Here is an 18,255-nt window from a genome sequence, read left to right as displayed (position 1 = left end):
TCTTCACCATTGCCCCATCTAGAGGGGGTACATCACTGTCACACTGGAGAGGAGGGGACAGCTTTTAGTCACCTTCCAGTGTCAAGTCCTGATTTAGATGCTCTAAATCGTGAGACCTTATGACAGAATTTGATTTCACTTATTCATTTATTTTGGTACTGGGATTAAACCCAGGAGAGCTCTACCACTGAGCTACCACCAACCGGGCACGATGGCACATGCCTGTAATCCCAGCAGTTTGGGAGACTGCGCCAGGAGGATCCCAGGTTCAAGACCAGCCTCAGCAACTTAAGGAGACCCTGACTCAAAATAAAAAATAAAAAGGACTGAGGATGTGGCTTAGTGGTTAAGCGCCCCTGGCATGTAATACATATAAAATATATAAATATATAAACATATAAGTATGTATTTATACAAATATAAAAATGTGAATATATATGTACATATGTATTTAATTATTTACTTCTTTGTTTTCTTAAGACAGGATTTTGCTAAATTGCCCAGGCCGGCCTCGAATTTGCGATCCTCCTGTTCAGCCTCCCGAGGAGCTGAGATTTCAGACGTGCGTCATTGGAGCCTGGTCCTATTTCAGAGAGACTGAAATCTCTGAGAGATTCTCTGAGAGACCAGGAGAAGGAAGTGACTACACCAAGGGCGCCAGGTCCGTCCTCTCGAGACCCGGCTCCTACCGTGCCAGCCTCGGTGGGGGCGGGGCTTCGAGTGGGCGGGGCCGTGGGTGTCCCGGGGAGGCACCGCCCGGTTCTCCCGGGTTGGCGGGCTGGGGCCATTTGGTCTGCGCGCAAAGAGCCGCGGGGACCATGGAGCCGGTGCCGCTGCAGGACTTCGTGCGCTCCGTGGACACCGCCTCCCTCCCGCGCGTGCTGCGGGTCTACTCCGGAGTCTATTTGGAGGGTGAGTGGCCGGGCTCTCCCCAGGTGTGCGGCGAGGGCGTTGTAACCTAGGGACGCTTCAGCCGGGGTTCCAATGCTGACGTCTCCACAGCCCAGGGTTGGTGGTTTGGGGCCACAATCAACCCCTCTGCACCTCAGCTTTTGCTTTCGTGGAATCGGGGCCCGCTGACCTGTCTTGCAGGTGGTGCTGAGAAGTCAGTGAGTTCGGCACGGGAGGTGGGTGGAAGCGAGCCAAGACCTGGTGGAACCACGGTTTGCATACTGTGCGTTTTTTTTTTTTTTAATTTTTATTTTTAGTTGTAGATGGACACAATGTCTTTATTTTTATTTGTTTATTTTTATGTGGTGCTGAGGATCGAACCCAGGGCCTCACTTGTGCGAGGCAAGCGCTCTACCACTGAGCTACGATCTCAGCCCCATATACTGTGCTTTTGGAGAAGCCGGGACTGTGCCCAGGGAGCGGCATCAGGACGCTCTGGAGCGTTGCTGTTGTTTGACCATTTGTAGTGCTGGGGATTAGGGCTTGAACCCAACAGGCAAGTGCTTCTTTACTGAGCTACATCTCAGCCCCCAATGCTTAAGTGACAGGTCTGTCCTCCCATCTCTGCCATACACTCCTCCCTACTCTGTCTTCCCTCTGCTTCGTCTCGTCTTGGCCCTTCGCTAGATGGTGGGCAGTACCTGATCTGACCGGTCTTCAGTTTTCAACTTAAATGGCTCTTACTCCGGGAAGACCTCCCCGCTCTTTGCTCCTTGGCTCACCTGCACATTGCTCTCTGCCCACAGCCCACCTGCAGAGGCACAGTGATAATTTATTGCCTGAAAGAACTAGAGGGATTGACAGGCAGTGGATGGAAAGCTAGGCTGCTCTGTGGGGAGGGAGAAACTTTGGGCCAAAGTGGAAGAAGGGGAGGTGGAGGAGGAAGGGAGCTGAGAGTGCTGGGGGTGGGGTGCAGGCTCCTGACTTGTGCGCAGTTCTTCTGCAGAAGTGCCCTGCGCCATCCTGCTCCCTCTCTGGAGGAGCACTTTCTGGGCCACGGCCATTTCCTGCAGTGTTCTGAGGACCCAAATGGGATCCTAGGCTAAAACTGAGACACACAGAGGACCACCCAAGGCTGGCCTGAGGCTCGAGGGGCACCACCTCATGCTGGGTCTCTCCAAATCCATTTGGGAATCTGAAGGATTTGAGTTCAAGTTCTGACTTCACCTCTGGGGGCTTCCTGCAGACAGGCACCTGGGATCTGTTTGTTTTTCTCCCCAGCCTGGAACCAAGCTCCTCTTACCTCCCAGCTCTCTTGCCTGCCCATGTCACAATATCTGAGTTTCCTCATTCTGCCTGACTTAGGGTGGTGGGAAATGGCGGAAGTCAGAGTGACGTGATTAGAGAAGAGCTTGACAGGGTGTGAGTGTGCAGATGGGATGAGTGTGGAGGAGGGTCAGTTGGCTATTCTGATAGGGGCAGACACAGGGCAGGGGACTCTGGACTAGTTGACTATGTAGTTAGGAGCACTGGTTTTGGAGGCAGCTACCTTGGGCTTGATCCCTGTTCAGCCTTCTGTTACCAGATCATCTGATGAGTGCACTCAACCTCTTCAGTCTAAGTCATTATTTAAGAATGAGAAACTGCTCCTTTCTCCAGGGCACGCCTAGGTTTAAAATGCAATGATGCATGTGTAGCACTTAACAGAGGGTCAGGTATATGTAGCTCTGCAGCTGCTGCTCTCACCGGCTGGGGGCGGTCCACATCCTCACGTTGTAGACAGAATGTGGTGAGCCCGTGGGCATTTTCCTGGGGTAAGAATAAAGCTCTCATTGAAGAAGACCTTAGAAGATGGAAAGATCTCCCATGTTCTTGGATAGGCAGAATTAATATTGTCAAAATGGCCTTACTACCAAAAGGGCTATAAGACTTAATGCCATTCCTTTTAAAATTCCAGTGATATTCTTTATAAAAATAGAAAAAGCAGTCATGAAATTCATTTGGAAAAATAAGAGGCCCAGAAGAGCCAAAGCAATCCTTAGCAAGAAAAGTGAAGCAGGAGGCATCGTGATACCAGAACTTAAATTATACTATAGAACTGTAGTAACAAAAACAGCATGGTATTGGCACCAAAACGGACCCAAAGACCAGTGGAAACAGAATAGAAGTCAGAAACCCATATAAATACAGTTATCTAGACAAAGGTGCCATAAGCATACATTGGAGAAAAGATAGCCTCTTCAACAAATGATGCTGGGAAAACTGGGAATCCATATGTAGTAGATTGAAATCCCATCCTGCACAAAACTCAACTCAAAGTGGATCAAGGACCTAGGCATTAGACCAGAGACTACACCTATTAGAAGAAAATGTAGGCCCAATTCTCCATCATGTCAGCTTAGGAACCAAATTCCTCAATAAGACTTCTAAAGCACAAGAAGTAAAATCAAGAATCAATAAATGGGATGGTATCAAACTAAAAAGCTTCTTCACTGCAAAGGAAACAAGTATGTGAAGAGAGAGCCTATAAAAAGGGAAACAATCTTTGCCACCTGCACCTCAGACAGATAAAAAGAACTCAAAAAACTTAACACCAAAAAAATGAATAACCCAATCAATATCAAATTTTTCTTTTTTGGTGGTGCTGGGGATTGAACCTAGGGTCTTGTGTATGCTAGGCAAGCACTCTACCAACTGAGATATAATCCCCTGCCCCCTTTAAAATATATCAAAATTTTTTCTTTGTTTTTAACCCAATCAATAAATGGGCAAAGGAACTGAACAGGGACTTCTCAGAAGAAGAAATACAGATGGACAACAAATATATGAAAAAATGTTCAACATCTCTGGCAATTAGAGAAATGCAAATTAAAACTACACTGAAATTCCATCTTACTCCAGTCAGAAAGGCAATTATTAAGAATACAAGTAGGGACTGGGGATATAGCTTAGTTGGTAGAGTGCTTGTTTAGCGTGTACAAGGCCCTCCCTGGGTTCAATTCCCAGCACTTGTACAGAAAAAAGAAAAAAAAAAAAGAATACAAATAACAACAATTGTTGGTGAGGACTACAATTATTGTTGGCTGGTGGGACTACAAGTTAGTGCAACCACTCTGGAAAGCAGTATGGAGATTCCTTAGAAAACTTGGAATGGAACTACTGTTTGACCCAGTTATCCCACTCCTTGATATATACCCAAAGGACTTAAAATCAGCATATTACAGTGACACAGCCACATCAATGTTTTTAGTAGCTCAATTCACAATAACTAAGCTATGGAATCAACCTAGGTGCCCTTCAACAGATGATTGGATAAAGAAAGTGTGGTATATATACACAACGGAATATTACTCAAAGAAGACTGAAATTATGGCATTTGCTGGTAAATGAATGGAAATGGAGATTTCCATGCTAAGTGAAATAAGCCAATACCAAAAAAAAAAAAAAAAAAAAAAAACAGAGGCCAAATGTTCTCTCTGATATGTGGATGCTAACACACAATAAGGGAGTAGAGGGAAGAATAGAAGTTCAGTGGATTAGACAAAGGGGAATGGAGGGAAGGAGAAATATGGAGGGGGGATGGGAATAGAAAACACTGTAGAATGAATCGACATAGCTTTCCTATGTTCATATGTGAATACACTACTAGTGAAACTCCACATCATGTACAATCACAAGAGTGGGATCCTAATTAGAATAGTTATACTCCATGTATGTAGAATATATCAAAATACACTCTACTGTTATGTATATCTAAGAAGAACAAATTTTAAAATGAACCTAAAAAAATGAGTAAAGTTCTCTGAGCCAGTGTGAGGGATTCTCCTGGGGGTTCCCTGGGAATAGGGTGGGGTCAGGTGGCCCCAAGGCCTTCCACCTGCAGTTTTCTGTCTGCCATCAGTTGGATGGGGAGCCTGTGTATTCTATGCGGTGAGAGATCTCTACTGTGCATCTTCTAAGTTCTCTGCATGGCTTTAGCAATTTAAAACAGGAAAGCAGAGCTGCCAAGCTTGTAGGTGGCACCCAGAACCTTGGCCAATGGGCCTTAAGTGGCCTCCACTGTCTACTGTGCTTCCTTTAAAAGCCTCTCATCAGGATAAGCGTGGTAGTGCATTTCTTTAGTCCTAGAGATTCAGGAGGCTGAGGCAGGAGGATCAAGGATCATGAGTTCAAAGCTGTCCTAAGCAATTCATGATACCCTATCTCTAAATAAAATATTTTTAAAAAAGGCTGGGGATGTGGCTCAGTGGTTATGTGCTCCTGGATTCAATCCCCAGTACCAAAACTAATTAATTAATTAATTAATTAAAAAATAAAAGCAACTCATCTGTCCTGGAGTGGTGGTGCATGCTTGTAATCCCAGCAACTCAGGAGGCTGAGGCAGGAGGATTGCAAGTTTGAGGTCAGTCTCATCAACTTAGCAAGGCTCTAAGCAAGACTCAGTCTCAAAAAATAAAAAAAAAAAGGGATAGGGATGTGGCTCAGTGGCACAGCACCCCTGGGTTAAATCCCTGAAACAAGAAAAAAAAAAAAAAAGCATTTGAAGCAGAAAACAAGGTGTTAGGAGAGTCTGGCGGCTACCTGTGTGACCTGCAGGAACCACTGATTCTCTCTGAGTCTGTACAGTCAGGGAGTTGAGGGTCACTGGATTTTTTACTCATGTTTTTAACATATAGTCAGAGCCAGGCCATGCTGGCTGCAGTGATGCTGAGATGGACCAGTCCTACCTGAGAGCTCATGCTAGGAGGCACGGCCATGTGAAAAAGGCCAGAGAAGGCAGCACTAACGCTAAGAGAAAGCAATGACAGGGTTGTCCTGAGGATGGCTGAGCCAGCTGGCAGAGGAGGGGTGGCCAGGGAAGGGCATTCTAGGCAGCAATTTATGCAAAGGTACAGCAGAGCAGAGTCCGTGGGGAACAGGGCACAGGCCACCCAGGGCTTGGCCCTTGCCAACTGAGGAAACTGAGTCCTTGTCTCCACAGGCTCCATCTACGAGATCGATGGGAATGAGTGCTGCCTCTCCACAGGGGACCTGATCAAGGTCATCCAGGTTTGCCTCCAGAAGGTGATCTGTGAGGATCCAGGGACAGGTCAGACCTTGGAGCTCCCTCCCAACTTTCAAGGTAAGGACACCTTTGCCTCCCCTGGCACCCTCCAGGCATGCCAGTGGGTCACTTGTGGGTGTGTTTGCTGATCCTAGTACCTACTCCTACCCCTCTGGCTTTACACACAAGGTTCTCACATCCACCGCTATCCAGCCTCAAGGCCAAGGATGAATGACTTCAGAGCAGTCTGACACTCTGATCGCGTCTGCTTCTGTTCCAAGCCTTTGCCAGGTGCCAGTCTCTGTGCTCACTCACATATTCACTCATCAAACATCTGCCAACACCCATATGTGACAGGCCTTAGCAGGGGCAGGAGTGTGGAACTCAGGATGAACTAGGTGCTTCCAGGGTGGCAGTGAGGGGTGGACAACAGCTGAATAGGCACATACTTTAGAGAGGACTCTGGGTGCAGAAACCTGCCCTGCCAGTGCTCCGTAAGGCTTGCTGGAAGCAGTGGCTCTCAAGCTAGAAGAAGGATCCCAGCTTGAAATGCACATGTATATGTGGTGTTTAAAAAACCCCAAGGCACCCAGTGATCACACGAGACCTGTACCATGGTGGACCATGGCCCAGACCTTGAACAGCAGCCTGGATGGGAATCCCAGATCTGCTATTATCTCTTGACCACCACAAGTTCCTGTGGTCTCACTAGGCCATAGCTTCCTCCTCTGTAGTGAGGGCATTAGGCTTGATGTGAGGATTAAAGGAGCTGGGTGTGTGATGTGGAACAGGGCTGGCACACCGCAAGCACACTCTGAGGACTTGCTCTAGGCTGATGTGAAAGGGTGTGGATTCCAGGTGAGGGGAAGTTGAGAGAGGTGAGCAGGAGCCAGACCACCTGAGGCTGTGAGGTGGGCTCAGCACAGTTTGGTCTCTTATTCTTTATTTACTTTTATGTGGTGCTGAGGATCAAACCCAGGGCCTCACACGTGTTAGGTGAGCTCTCTACTGCCGAGCCACACCCCAGCTCCTGGTCTTTTATTCTTTCTTTCTTTCTTTTTTCAGTACCAGGGATTGAACCCAGGGGCACTTTATCACTGAGCTACACTTTCAGGTCGTTTTATTTTTTATTTTGAAACAGTCTTAATAAGTCACTTATAGCCTCACTGAATTGCAGAGGCTGGCCTTGAATTTGGGATCCTCTTGCCTCCTGGGTTTCTGGGGTTACAGGGGTGGGCCACTACACTGGACTTGGTCTCCGTTTTGAAGGTGCTGAGCGGTCAGTGAGGTTTTTAAATACGCAAGTGACATTTTGTTTGTTGTTTCTGGAACTGGGAATTGAACTGTACAAGCTTCTTTTATTTTTTATTCTGAGGCAGTGCCTCACTACACTGCCCAGGTTGGCCTACAACTTGACATTCTCCTGTCTCCGCTTCCCAAGTATCTGGGATTACAGGCCTGTGCCCAGCCTGTCCTATTTTTTTAGTCTCCTTCAGGTTAGCATATCTCCTCAGACTTCCTTTGTTTTGATGTGGACATTTCAAAGACTCCAGATCAGCACTTTTTTTTTTTTTTCTTTTTGGTGCTGGGGATCAAACCCAGGACCTTGCAAATGCTAAGTACACGCTCCACCGCTGGCCCCTAGACCAGTACTTTTGTAGAATGTCCCTCAGTCCAGGCTTTGTGATGTTTCCTTGGTTAGATTTGAGTTGTGGGTTTGGTGCAGGAAACATCGCTTTTGGAGATGGGCATTTAGGCCACTATGGCAGATGAATGGTTGTTGGCTGGGGGTGCAGCGGAGGAGCAGTCAGAAAGCGCTAGCAGACAGGACAAGGGGTAGGGTGGTGACCTGAAAACACTTTAGCCAGTAATTCCTGGAGTTTTGGAGAGAGGGAGAATGGCACTACCCCTGGTGTGGAGTGGGGGGACAACAGGTTTTGGATGTGTGGGGTTGGAGCTGCGGTGTGGCATCAGGTAGAAATGACAAGTTGGCACAGTAAGAGGCAGGGAGGTCTTGAAGGGGGAAACTGGAAGTCGTCTGTGTCTTCTGGGGAAGGGGACACTGTTCTGTTCTCTGCCTCTGGTGACAGTCCCCTTCTGTCACCACTTCTGACCCTTACTATCCATTCACACTGTCATTGTGCCTTCTGTCCCTCAATTCTGCAGCCTGGATGTCCAGATGTAGGCCCACCCTCAGGGTATTCTGGCTGGGTTGTCTGCAGGGCCAGACCAGGCCCTGGATCCAATAAGATCTGTACCCATCCTGACTTTCCCTCCCTCTGAATCCCACAGGTCACTTCAGTCCTCTCACCAGCCCCCACAGCTTCAGAACCCTAGAGGAGCTTGTCTGTGATACAACTCAGAGCTCCATACAGTTGCCCATTTACTTCACGTCAACCCACAGCATTGTCACAAAGAACAGGGTGGTGACTGAGAACCAGCCCCTCATGCTTGAGGCTGTGGAAATGCATCATGGGACCCACTGTGCACGCTGTGTCTTGGTGTCAGGAGCCCAGCAGGTTGTCCTGCACCTGCCCCTGTCCCAGAAGGGGCCCTTCTGGAGATGGAAGCCTGGCACCCCCCAAACCCTGCTCCAGGTTCTGCAGGACCCAGCCTATAAGGATGGCATGTTTACCTGTCCAAGCCTTCCCTGGAACTCCCTGATCCTAAGGCCCCAGTATGAGGTCCAAGCCATCATGCACAGTGAGTAGCCTGGGCGGGGGTGGTGGGGGGTGGATGTGGGGGGATAGAGGGCCCTGGGGAGCTGGTCTGATGGAAGACATCATCCCTCCATGGGGCGATGTCTCCCCTACTCTTAGGGGTACCAGGTGGCTTGCCCAGTATATACAATATATCAAATAAAAGTGCCCAAGTGGGGAATTTGGTGTAAAAGGAAGTAAGAAAATGGGATAAACATGAGTGCTTTGTAGAACTGGCAGAAGTTGGGTTCTGAGCTTGCTAGCAGCTGGTACAAAGAGACACTTCCTCTCCAGGAACTGCAGTTGTTGCCAAGCGAAAAGCTGACCAGTTGTTTGGGAGGAACATTTCCTGACTTGGGGAGAGCAGGATTGCTCCTGAAGGCCCCCTCTGTCGAATGACCAGAGGGTACGATCAGTGAACCCCCAGCTGTTTCTCCTTGTTTCTTGGTATATTTCTCAGGCTGGTGGCAGCATGCAAATCAGGGTTGAGGAAACAGGCAGAACCTGGCCAAAGCTGGTTAGTGAGAGGCTAAGGCTGAGCTGAGGTAGAATGGGGGCCTGGGCCTCTTTCCTGGAGCACAGATTATTTGCAGCTCAGCTCTCTGGCATTTACCTGCAGAGCAGTTCAGGCTGACTGCAAACCATAGTGCCAAGTGTGATTCTTTAATCTTTTTAAAAGGTGGTGACGGGCTGGGGTTGTGGCTCATCAGTACAGCACACGCCTAATACATGTGCAGTGCTGGGTTTGATCCTCAGCACCACATAAAAATAAATAAATAAAATAAAGGTATTATGTCCAACTACAACTAAAAAAAAAATTTTTTTTTAAAGGTGGTGCTAATGATAGAACCCAGGGTCTCGCACATGCTAGGCAAGCATTCTAACACTGAGCTGCACTCCAAGCCCTAAATTTTTTTACAGTGGAAAAATTCAAACATATTAAAGCAGGGGGGAAGTAAAAGGAGCCCCATGACCTGCCAGCCAGCATCACAGTGACCACTCATAATCCTCCTTGTTTCATTTCTGCCCATTCCTACTCCACCTGATTATTTCAAGACAGACCCCAGATATCTTTTCTTTTTTTTTGGTACTGGAAATTGAACTCAGAGATTCTACCACTGAGCCACATCCCCAGATCTTTTTATTTTTTTATTTTGAGACAGGCTCTTACTAAATTGCCAAGGCTGGCTGCAAACTTGTAATCCTCTTGCCTCAGCCTCCTGAGTCGCTGGGATTACAGGTGCATGCCACCGCTTCAGGCTCCTGAATCTTTTTGACAGACCGTATGGGGTTGAACAGATTTTCTTGCTCTCTGGTATAAGGTGTTTTAGACTCCTTTTGAACACTTCCTGTCGAGGAACTGAAGTTGTTTCCCAGGATGCCCTGAAACCACTCTGGGAAATGGTAGTAAGAGACCATAGTCTGGGGATCCAGGGACTTGAGTGGTGGCTGAGGCTTGGCAGGCTTCCCCGAATAACAAGGCAACTCAGGTTACTATTCTGAAGAAAAAGAACAGTATAACAAATGCCCCATATGAACATCTCCCAGCTTCAACCAATTATCAGTTCCTCTGGTGTGGAGCAAAAGTCCCAAGTCACCACCCTCTAAGCCTCAGTGTCCTCACTTGTAAAATGGGCAGAGTATTCTCTGCCCTATCTTTCATGTGTTGTGATCAAACCATACAGTGATGGGCCAGTTTGCTTCATAGTCTTTTAGAGCCACTTCTTGAGTTTATCCATCAGGATGCAAATCAGTGCCTGGTGAAGAAATAAGTTGCCCAAAGTGTTTTTTCTTCAATAGTTTTTATCTTTCTGTTTAAATTCAGAAAGGATTGGGACAGGAAGTTTTATGAAATTGTATTTAAAATTAAAATTTAAGAAGAGGTTGGACTGGGCTGGGGTTGTGGCTCAGTAGTCTAGTGCTTCCCTAGCATTTGTGAGGCACTGGGTTCGATCTCAGCATGCATATAAATAAATATAATTTTTTAAAAAAGAGAAAAAAGTGGTTGAACTGATTGGCTATTAGGATATTAAGGAATTATCAAACAATTATTTAGAAGCAGTGATGGCATTTTTTAAAAATTATTTTTCTTTAGTTGTAGATAGAAACATTTATTTATTTTTATGTGGTGCTGAGAATCGAACCCAGTGCCTCATACATGCTAAGCAAACACTCAACCACTAAGCCACAACCTCAGCCCAGTGATGGCATTTTAAAAATTGTAATTATCCCCCTTTTTAGAGAAAACACTGAAATAGGCACCCATGGCATGACGTGATTATTCTGAGTCAGAACCTAGTGGGGGGGAGTAGCTAGGGATACAGACAGAAGCATATGGGCCATGAGTTAAAAGTTGAAGCTGGATATTGGGTACATTAAACTATTCTATTAATGTTTAAAAATAGTGGTTTTGTTAAAAAAAAAAAAAAAAAGAGGCTTAAGGAAAGGAGAGGGCAAAGAATCTAGTACAAGAGGAAAATGCTGGTAGGAAAGAAAAGCCACAAATAGGAAGGAGGCCCTAGTACTGACAATGCTCTTTGCTGGGGTGGGGTCCATCACTGGGTCTGTGTGGTGCACCCCTGAGCTGACCTCCCCCCACAGTGCGCAAGACCATCGTCAAGATCCCCTCCACGCTGGAGGTCGATGTTCAGGACGTCACCGCCTCCTCCCAGAATGTCCACTTCATCAAACCACTGCTGCTGAGTGAGGCCCTGGCCCAGGGGGGCCCCTTCCCCCTCTCCACAGAGATCCTGGAAGTTCCAGAGGCACCCCCTATCTTCCTCAGCCCGTGGGTGGGCTCTCTGCGCAAAGGCCAGAAGCTCTGCATCTATGGCCTGGCCTCACCACCGTGGCGGGTCCTGGCCTCAAGCAAGGGCCGGAAGGTGCCCAGACACTTTATGCTCTCTGGGGCCTACCAGGGCAAGCTGCGGCTCCGGCCAAGGGAGTTCCCCACAGCCTATGACCTCCTGGGTGCTCTCCGGCCAGGCCAGCCCCTCCGGGTGGTGGTCACAAAAGACTGTGAGGGGGAAAAGGAGGAATATCCCGAGTTCTCTTCTCTGGCTGTGGGTGACCGGCTGGAGGTGTTAGGGTCTGGCCAAGTCTATGGGGCCCAAGGCCAGGACATAGATGTCTTGGTTTGTCAGCGGCTGAATGACCAGTCTGGGGAGGAAAATGAAGAGTATGAAGAGGTGGAAGACCAAGAACGGCTTCTGCTGCCCCTCTACATGCCTGGTGGCTTTGTGGAGGAGAGGAACGACAGCCGGCGCTACAGCCTGGCAGATCTGACTGCCCAGTTCTCCCTGCCCTGTGAGGTCAAGGTGGTGGCTAAGGACTCCAGCAACCCTGCTGATCCCCTGGTCTCCTTCCCTGGCTTGCGGCTAGAGGAGAAGATCACAGAGCCGTTCTTGGTGGTGGGCCTGGACTCCAAGCCAGGGACATACTTCGAGATCCCTCCCCGCTGGCTGGACCTGACTGTGGTAGAGACCGAAAGGCAGCCAGAGCCGCCGGCTGGGCCACTGCCGGTGGCTACGGTGGAGGAGCTGTCAGAGGCCTTCTACTACAACCTTCGGAAGCTACCACTCTGTGAGAACCAGGAACCCCCACCCAGGCCCCCGAAAAGCCAGAACCTCAACGAGCAGAAAGCAAGCAGCAAGGAGGAAAGCACCGAGGTACTAATTTACAGCAGGGAGGGGTCGCTTCTCAGGCTCCTCAGGGGCTCTTCCGTCACTTCTTTGCCAGGTTTCTCTAACTTGTAGTTTGCCCCACTACTCACCTTCAGTCCTCGCCATCCTAGGGTTGGTGTGATTATCCATATGATTGATAACTGAGGCCCTGAGACTCACCCAAAGTCCAATTAGTAAGTGGGAGGCCTAAACTTGAGCATAACCATGCTGATTCCAAGTTTATGGTTCTTTTCCTTTCTCTGCCACCTGCTGTCACTCTGGACTTTGAGCCTCAGCATTGTTCACTTACACTGTTCCAGCAGCCTCATTGAGCCTTCCTGGATAGCTGTCAGAAGCCTCCCCAATCCTTCTCTGGTTATTGCTAGGCCTTGACTCCATGAACTCCACATGGCATCAGTGTCCTCTGAGTTAACTCTAGTCTGGCCTTCCTGAGCCATTTCCCACAACCCATTCTGCAATCCCCACTCCACCCACCGAGGACTCCTGAAGCCTCACACAGGGGGCCAGGACTCCTAGTGGCAATGTGCACATACCCACATACCCTGCCTTTGGCCAGCATCGTTCTTCCATGGGGTGAAGTGAGGCTCAGAGTCCCCTGGTGTTTCAGTTATGCTCCAGGCTCTGTGGCTAGAGAGCTGGGGGTGGGGCGGGGCAGGAACTCCACCAGCTGCAGGGCCAGTGAGCTCCACTGAACTGAACCACAGGGAATCGGGTGTGACAAAAGACCCAAGCATAGGCACAAGACCAGGCTTACATTCCAGACATTACATTACCAGGTTTACATTTCACCACCAGCACAAGCCACTCCTCCACATGTGCTGGTGAGGCCATCTCAGGTCTACCCTGAGGTGGCCTCACCAGCACTGCTGCTGCTGTTAGCTGCCTTCCAGGGGAGCGCCTACTCCATGGCAGTCTTCTGTAGCACTAGCTCACCTACTCTCAGTACACCTGAGGTAGGAACCAATTCTTTTATTTTTTTTTTCCCCTGTGGTGCTGGGTGTTAAGTTTTTAATCACTATGACCAAAATACCTGACAACCTAAGATGGGGAAAAGTTTATTTTGGACATATGGTTTCAGAGAGGTTAAGTCCATAGCTGGTAACTCCTACTGCTCTGGGTTCAAGGTGAGGCAGAACATCATGGCAGGAGAGGTTGATGGAGAGCTACTCAGTTCATGGTGACCAGGAAGCAGAGAAATCAAGGAGCCCAGGACAAAATTCAACCCATAAGGCTATGCCCCAGTGCCTTACTTCCTCCAAGCACACACCACTTGCCTACAGTTAGCACCCAGTAATCCATTTAAATTATTAATCCAGGGGTGGGGTTGTGGCTCAGTGGGAGAGTGCTTGCCTACATGTGTAAGGTACTGGGTTTGAACCTCAGCATTGCATACAAATAAATGAATAAAATAAAAGCCCATCAACTACTAAAAAAATAAAAAATAATTAATCTATCAAAGGATTAATCCACTGATTAGGTTATAGTTCCTATTAATCTATTTCACTTCTGAACATTCTTACACTAAATACAGGAGGGAGCTGTTCCAGGGTAAACCATTTACCCTGGGGATAGAACTTAATGCCTCATACATGCTAGGCAAGACTCTACCAGACCTCCATCCCCAGATTTTTTTCTTAATTTTGAGGCAGGGTCTCACCAGGATGCCCAGATTGGCCTTGAATTTGCAATTCTCCTGCTTCTACTTCCAGAGTAGTTGGGACTATAGGCATGTGCCGCCATGCCCAGCAGAATCCAATATTCTTTTTTCTCATTGAGAAAATAGGCACAGAAAGGCAAGTTCAACATGAGCTCACAGAGTGGCAGGGCTAAGTTTAAAAACAGGTGTGACTGTACAGCCTGTGCACCTAACTACTACTGCTCTGCCTAGAAAATGAGCAGAGAGCTATAAAACAAATGCTTTGCAAACTAACAAGCATGCTGTTTTGGATCTTGGGACTGTACTTAGTACCATGTTGGTAGCTATATAGCAGTGAAAATTATGAAGATTAGTACTGAGTGGTCTTGTCCTCACATCTGTGGGCAGGGGTGAGACAGTCATTTTTTGACAGGCTAGACTGGGGTCCCTGAAACAGGCATATGACTGTGCTGGAAAGAATACTGTACAAAGGACAGAGAGCCCTCAGTCCCAGCCTTGACTCCACAAGGAATCACTGCTATGGTCCTTGAACAGCACCTGCTCCTCTCTAGACACCAGGCTCTCCCTTTCTGATCAGGAGACTGGGATGTGGTGAAAAGGCCACTGGCTTCATAGGTCACCGATGTGGTGCTGGGTCCAATCCTTGGCCCCACTTAGGACCTCTGCCCTGTGGGGATAGCTGACAAGGCACAACTCTTCCTTCATTTGTAAATTGAAAACTGAAACAGACCCTATTCAGAGGGTTACTTGAGGATTCAGTGTGCACACATATATGGCCCATGGTAGTTCAGTGAAAGTCCTCTTGGAGCCCTCAGACCAGCAGCTTTGTTCTGAAGCTTTGTGATTATCTTCTCATGGTCTCTCCACTTTGTCTCTCCCCACCCTCCAACCACAGATTTAAAGGCCATTCACTGGCTCCCTATGTGGAGAATCCCAGGGATACCCTGCCTCTAGTCCCCAACCCTATATTTCCTACCCCACCAAGTATTTTATGTGCTTGTACCAAAAACAAGCTTCCTGGGAAGTCTTAACTTGTAAAGCAAGTAGAGAGAAGTGACCATTGTTGGTAAATTATACTTCATGGACTCTATTGCCATTCCTTGCAACCTTGTTAATTTCTGTTTTTTCTCCCAAAGTCTTCTAAAGTCTCAAAACCAAAGCATCCCAAGATCTCTCTGCTGCCCAAACTAAAGGCGAAGACCTTGCCAGAGTTTTTCAAGGACAAATCAGATATGTACAGCAAGGTTACCACCCGAAAGGGCATCAGGCCCACTGAGTCCCAAACAGAGAATCCAGGTGAGTCCCTTATATGCCTGCCCACCTTGTCCTTGCTTCTCCCCTTCCTACCCTGTTTCTCTGCTGCTCAGTACATCAGGAAAATGCACTGTTCTCACCTCCGTGGTCCCAATTTGAGGGCTGAGCCAGGAAGGTCCCTTGTCTCTCTCCCATTGGGCTGAAGAACCCTGGCAAAGAAACTAGTTCAATCCCCAACACACTACCCTCCCCATGGCACACAGGACAAACCAAGTAGCTGAGGTGTTCAAAGAACAAATTGTGGTTTCTTGGCTACCAAGGACCCAGAACACCCAGGCCAATTTCTTCCCTATTCAAGTGAGGAAACTGTAGAGGGGAAGGAACTTGCTTAATGCCAAAGATTCTCACTGACTTGGAATGCTTTTGCAGATACCGATGAACATGATTATGAAGAAATAGTTGAGCACTTTCGGAAAACCCTGTAGGTGCTGGAGAAGCTGAGCCTCCTAACTGCTGCATCTTGGGGAATAAGGACACCAACCAACCCTTGAAAGCCTCCAGCATCTGGCACAAGGTCTCAGAGAAATCATTCAGGCAGAGAATGGAACTCAACAGCAGACACAGCACCAGCTCCTTGCTTGTGGATCCCTCAGCCTGAGCTTTGGTATCCAGAGGAGCTAGCTGGGCTCTACTCAGTCTTGTGTCCGTCCCTACCAGTTGTCTCACTGGTGGATGCAGAGAAGTCAGAAAGGCCACCAACCTTCACTGAGTAAAGGGGACTTCTTTGACCACACTGCATTGAGGGCCCTTCATGTTTGTCACCCCTCCCAGGTTTCTCGCCCCTCAGAGGCTAGGACTGTGTCATCCTCATCTTGATAGCACCTGGCACATGATCAGCACTTGCTAAATGGGATTTGTATGAATGTGTGTGGATCTGGCTTCAAGAACAAAATCTTAGGGCCTTGGTTCTCAAGAACTAGGGGAGCCAATTCAAAAAGAATCTAAGGGAGGGGCTGGGAATATAGCTCAGTTGGTAGAGCACTGCCTAGCATGCATGAAGCCCTGGATCCAATTCCCAGCAAAACACACATGAAAAAACTTTGTGGAGACCCAAAGCTGTGGAAGACTAACAGGTTTCAATAGGTGGTGCTGACATTGTTAAAGCTATAAGTGACTATTAATATTGTTTCTTCTAAAAACATGTAATAAAAGTAACATCTGGATTTTTTTTTTTTTTTTAAGTGCTATGGATTGAACCCAGGAGCACATTTTATTTTTTGAGACAGGGTCTAAATTGCTTAGGGACACACTAAGTTGCTGAGACTGGCCTTGAACTTGTGATCCTCCTGCCTAAGCCTCTGGAGTTGCTGGGATTACAGGCATGCACCACCACACCTGGCTGGATTTCTACATGAGTATCTTTTATCTTTTCTTAACTTCTGCCTGTACGCCAGACCCTTTACAAACCATATCCAATTCCTTAACTCCTAGAGGCAGACAATGGCTTGATTTTTAAAGATTAGGAGAAAGATTGATCAAGAGCCTCAGGAGGAAGATTAATGCAGTCAGTAAATAAGGGTGAATTCCCCAAAAGCAAGAGCCTATGTTAGGATCCCAGCTTGCCACCTACTAGCTTTAGCTATCAACAAGTTATTGTAACCTCTTTAAGCTTCAGTTTGTTTGCCTTCTGATACCAGGGATTGAAGTTCCAGGATGTTCTATCATGGAGTACATTCCTCTCCTTTTTAAAAATTTTGAGAGGGTCTTGCTAACTTGCTGAAGTTGGCCTCAGTTAGTGATCCTCCTGCCTCAGCCTCCAGTGGTACTGGGATTACAGACATGCACAACCACACCCAGTTAAGTTTATTTCTTGACACATAAAACTAATAGTTATTTACCTAACAATACTGTTTTAAAGATCAAGTGAGATATCTTTACAAAGCATTTAGCACAGTATCTGGCACACAGTAAATACTCACTAAACATGTTAATAGTAGCATTGTTGACCAAGATCATGTAGCTGTGTCTGTCTCTAATATGTACTCTTCCCACATGTGTACACTGTTTTCTAGTAATGAAATTCATACCATGTTTAAAATATGTCATTTCCAGAACTTAAATTAGCATTATCTGCTTCTATACCTAGAAGACCCAAAAAGTTCCACCAGAAAACTTCTAGAACTAGATAAATGAATTCAGCAAAGTAGCAGGATATAAAATCAACACTCATAAAATACTTGGGAATCAACTTAAAGAAAGAGGTGAAAGATCTATACAATGAAAACTACAGAACCCTAAAGAAAGAAATCAAGAAGACCTTAGATGATGGAAAGATCTACCTTGCTCTTGGACGGGCAGAATTAACATTATCAAAATGACCATACTACCAAAAGCACTATACAGATTTAATGCAATTTCAATCAAAATCCCAATGGCATTCCTCATAGAAAAAGAAAAAGCAGGCATTAAAGTCATCTGGAAAAATAAGAGACCCAGAATAGCTAAAGCAATCCTTAGCAGGAAGAGTAAAGCAGGTGGCATTACTATATCAGACCTTAAGCAACAGTGAAAAAAAAAAAAAAAAAAAAACCAGCATGGTACTGGCACCAAAACAGACTGGTAGATCAATGGTACAGAATACAGACTAACCCACAAAATTACAATTATATTAGGCAAAGGTTCAAAAACATACATTGGAGAAAAGATAGCCTTTTCAAAAAATGGTGCTGGGAAAATTGGAAGTCCATATGCAACAAAATGAAATTAAACCCCTATCTCTCACCATGCACAAAACTCAACTCAAAGTGGATCAAGAACCTAGGAATTAAACCAGAGACCCTGTAGCTAATAGAAGAAAAAGTAGGCCCAAATCTTCATCATGTTGGATTAGGCCCCAACTTCCTTAATCAAGAATCAATAAATGGGATGGACTCAAATTAAAAAGTTTCTTCTCAGCAAAAGAAACCATCTGTGAGGTGACTAGAGAGCCTACATCTTGGGAGCAAATTTTTACCCCTCACACATCAG

The 18,255-nt window shown here is 46.9% G+C and overlaps 1 protein-coding gene across 1 annotated transcript; it reads left to right on the top strand.

The window, feature by feature from the left end:
* The first annotated feature begins 761 nt into the window (after positions 1 to 761).
* On the top strand, positions 762 to 16,451 carry Themis2 (thymocyte selection associated family member 2). The gene is made up of 6 exons (XM_046469473.2): positions 762 to 912; positions 5,873 to 6,013; positions 8,228 to 8,638; positions 11,236 to 12,302; positions 15,111 to 15,270; positions 15,658 to 16,451. Exons 1-6 carry the CDS (start codon positions 819 to 821, stop codon positions 15,711 to 15,713), a joined length of 1,929 nt encoding a protein of 642 aa, XP_046325429.1. The 5' UTR covers positions 762 to 818; the 3' UTR covers positions 15,714 to 16,451.
* Positions 16,452 to 18,255: the final 1,804 nt, after the last annotated feature.

Source organism: Marmota monax, unplaced genomic scaffold (assembly GCF_021218885.2).
Source record: "Marmota monax isolate L192 unplaced genomic scaffold, Marmota_monax_Labrador192_F-V1.1 WCK01_AAM20220418_F8-fsc00008, whole genome shotgun sequence".
Lineage (NCBI taxonomy): Eukaryota > Metazoa > Chordata > Mammalia > Rodentia > Sciuridae > Marmota > Marmota monax.
This window is presented reverse-complemented; position numbering and strand designations above follow the sequence as displayed.

What these genes read in the sequence shown, in the direction of transcription:
- Themis2 (XM_046469473.2), top strand. Translation starts at nt 819, where the DNA reads ATGGAGCCGGTGCCGCTGCAGGACTTCGTGCGCTCCGTGGACACCGCC. An exon ending in GCTCCCTCCCAACTTTCAAG is followed by an intron (nt 6,014 to 8,227) that starts GTAAGGACACCT and finishes TGAATCCCACAG; the next exon opens with GTCACTTCAGTCCTCTCACC. An exon ending in GCAAGGAGGAAAGCACCGAG is followed by an intron (nt 12,303 to 15,110) that starts GTACTAATTTAC and finishes TTTCTCCCAAAG; the next exon opens with TCTTCTAAAGTCTCAAAACC.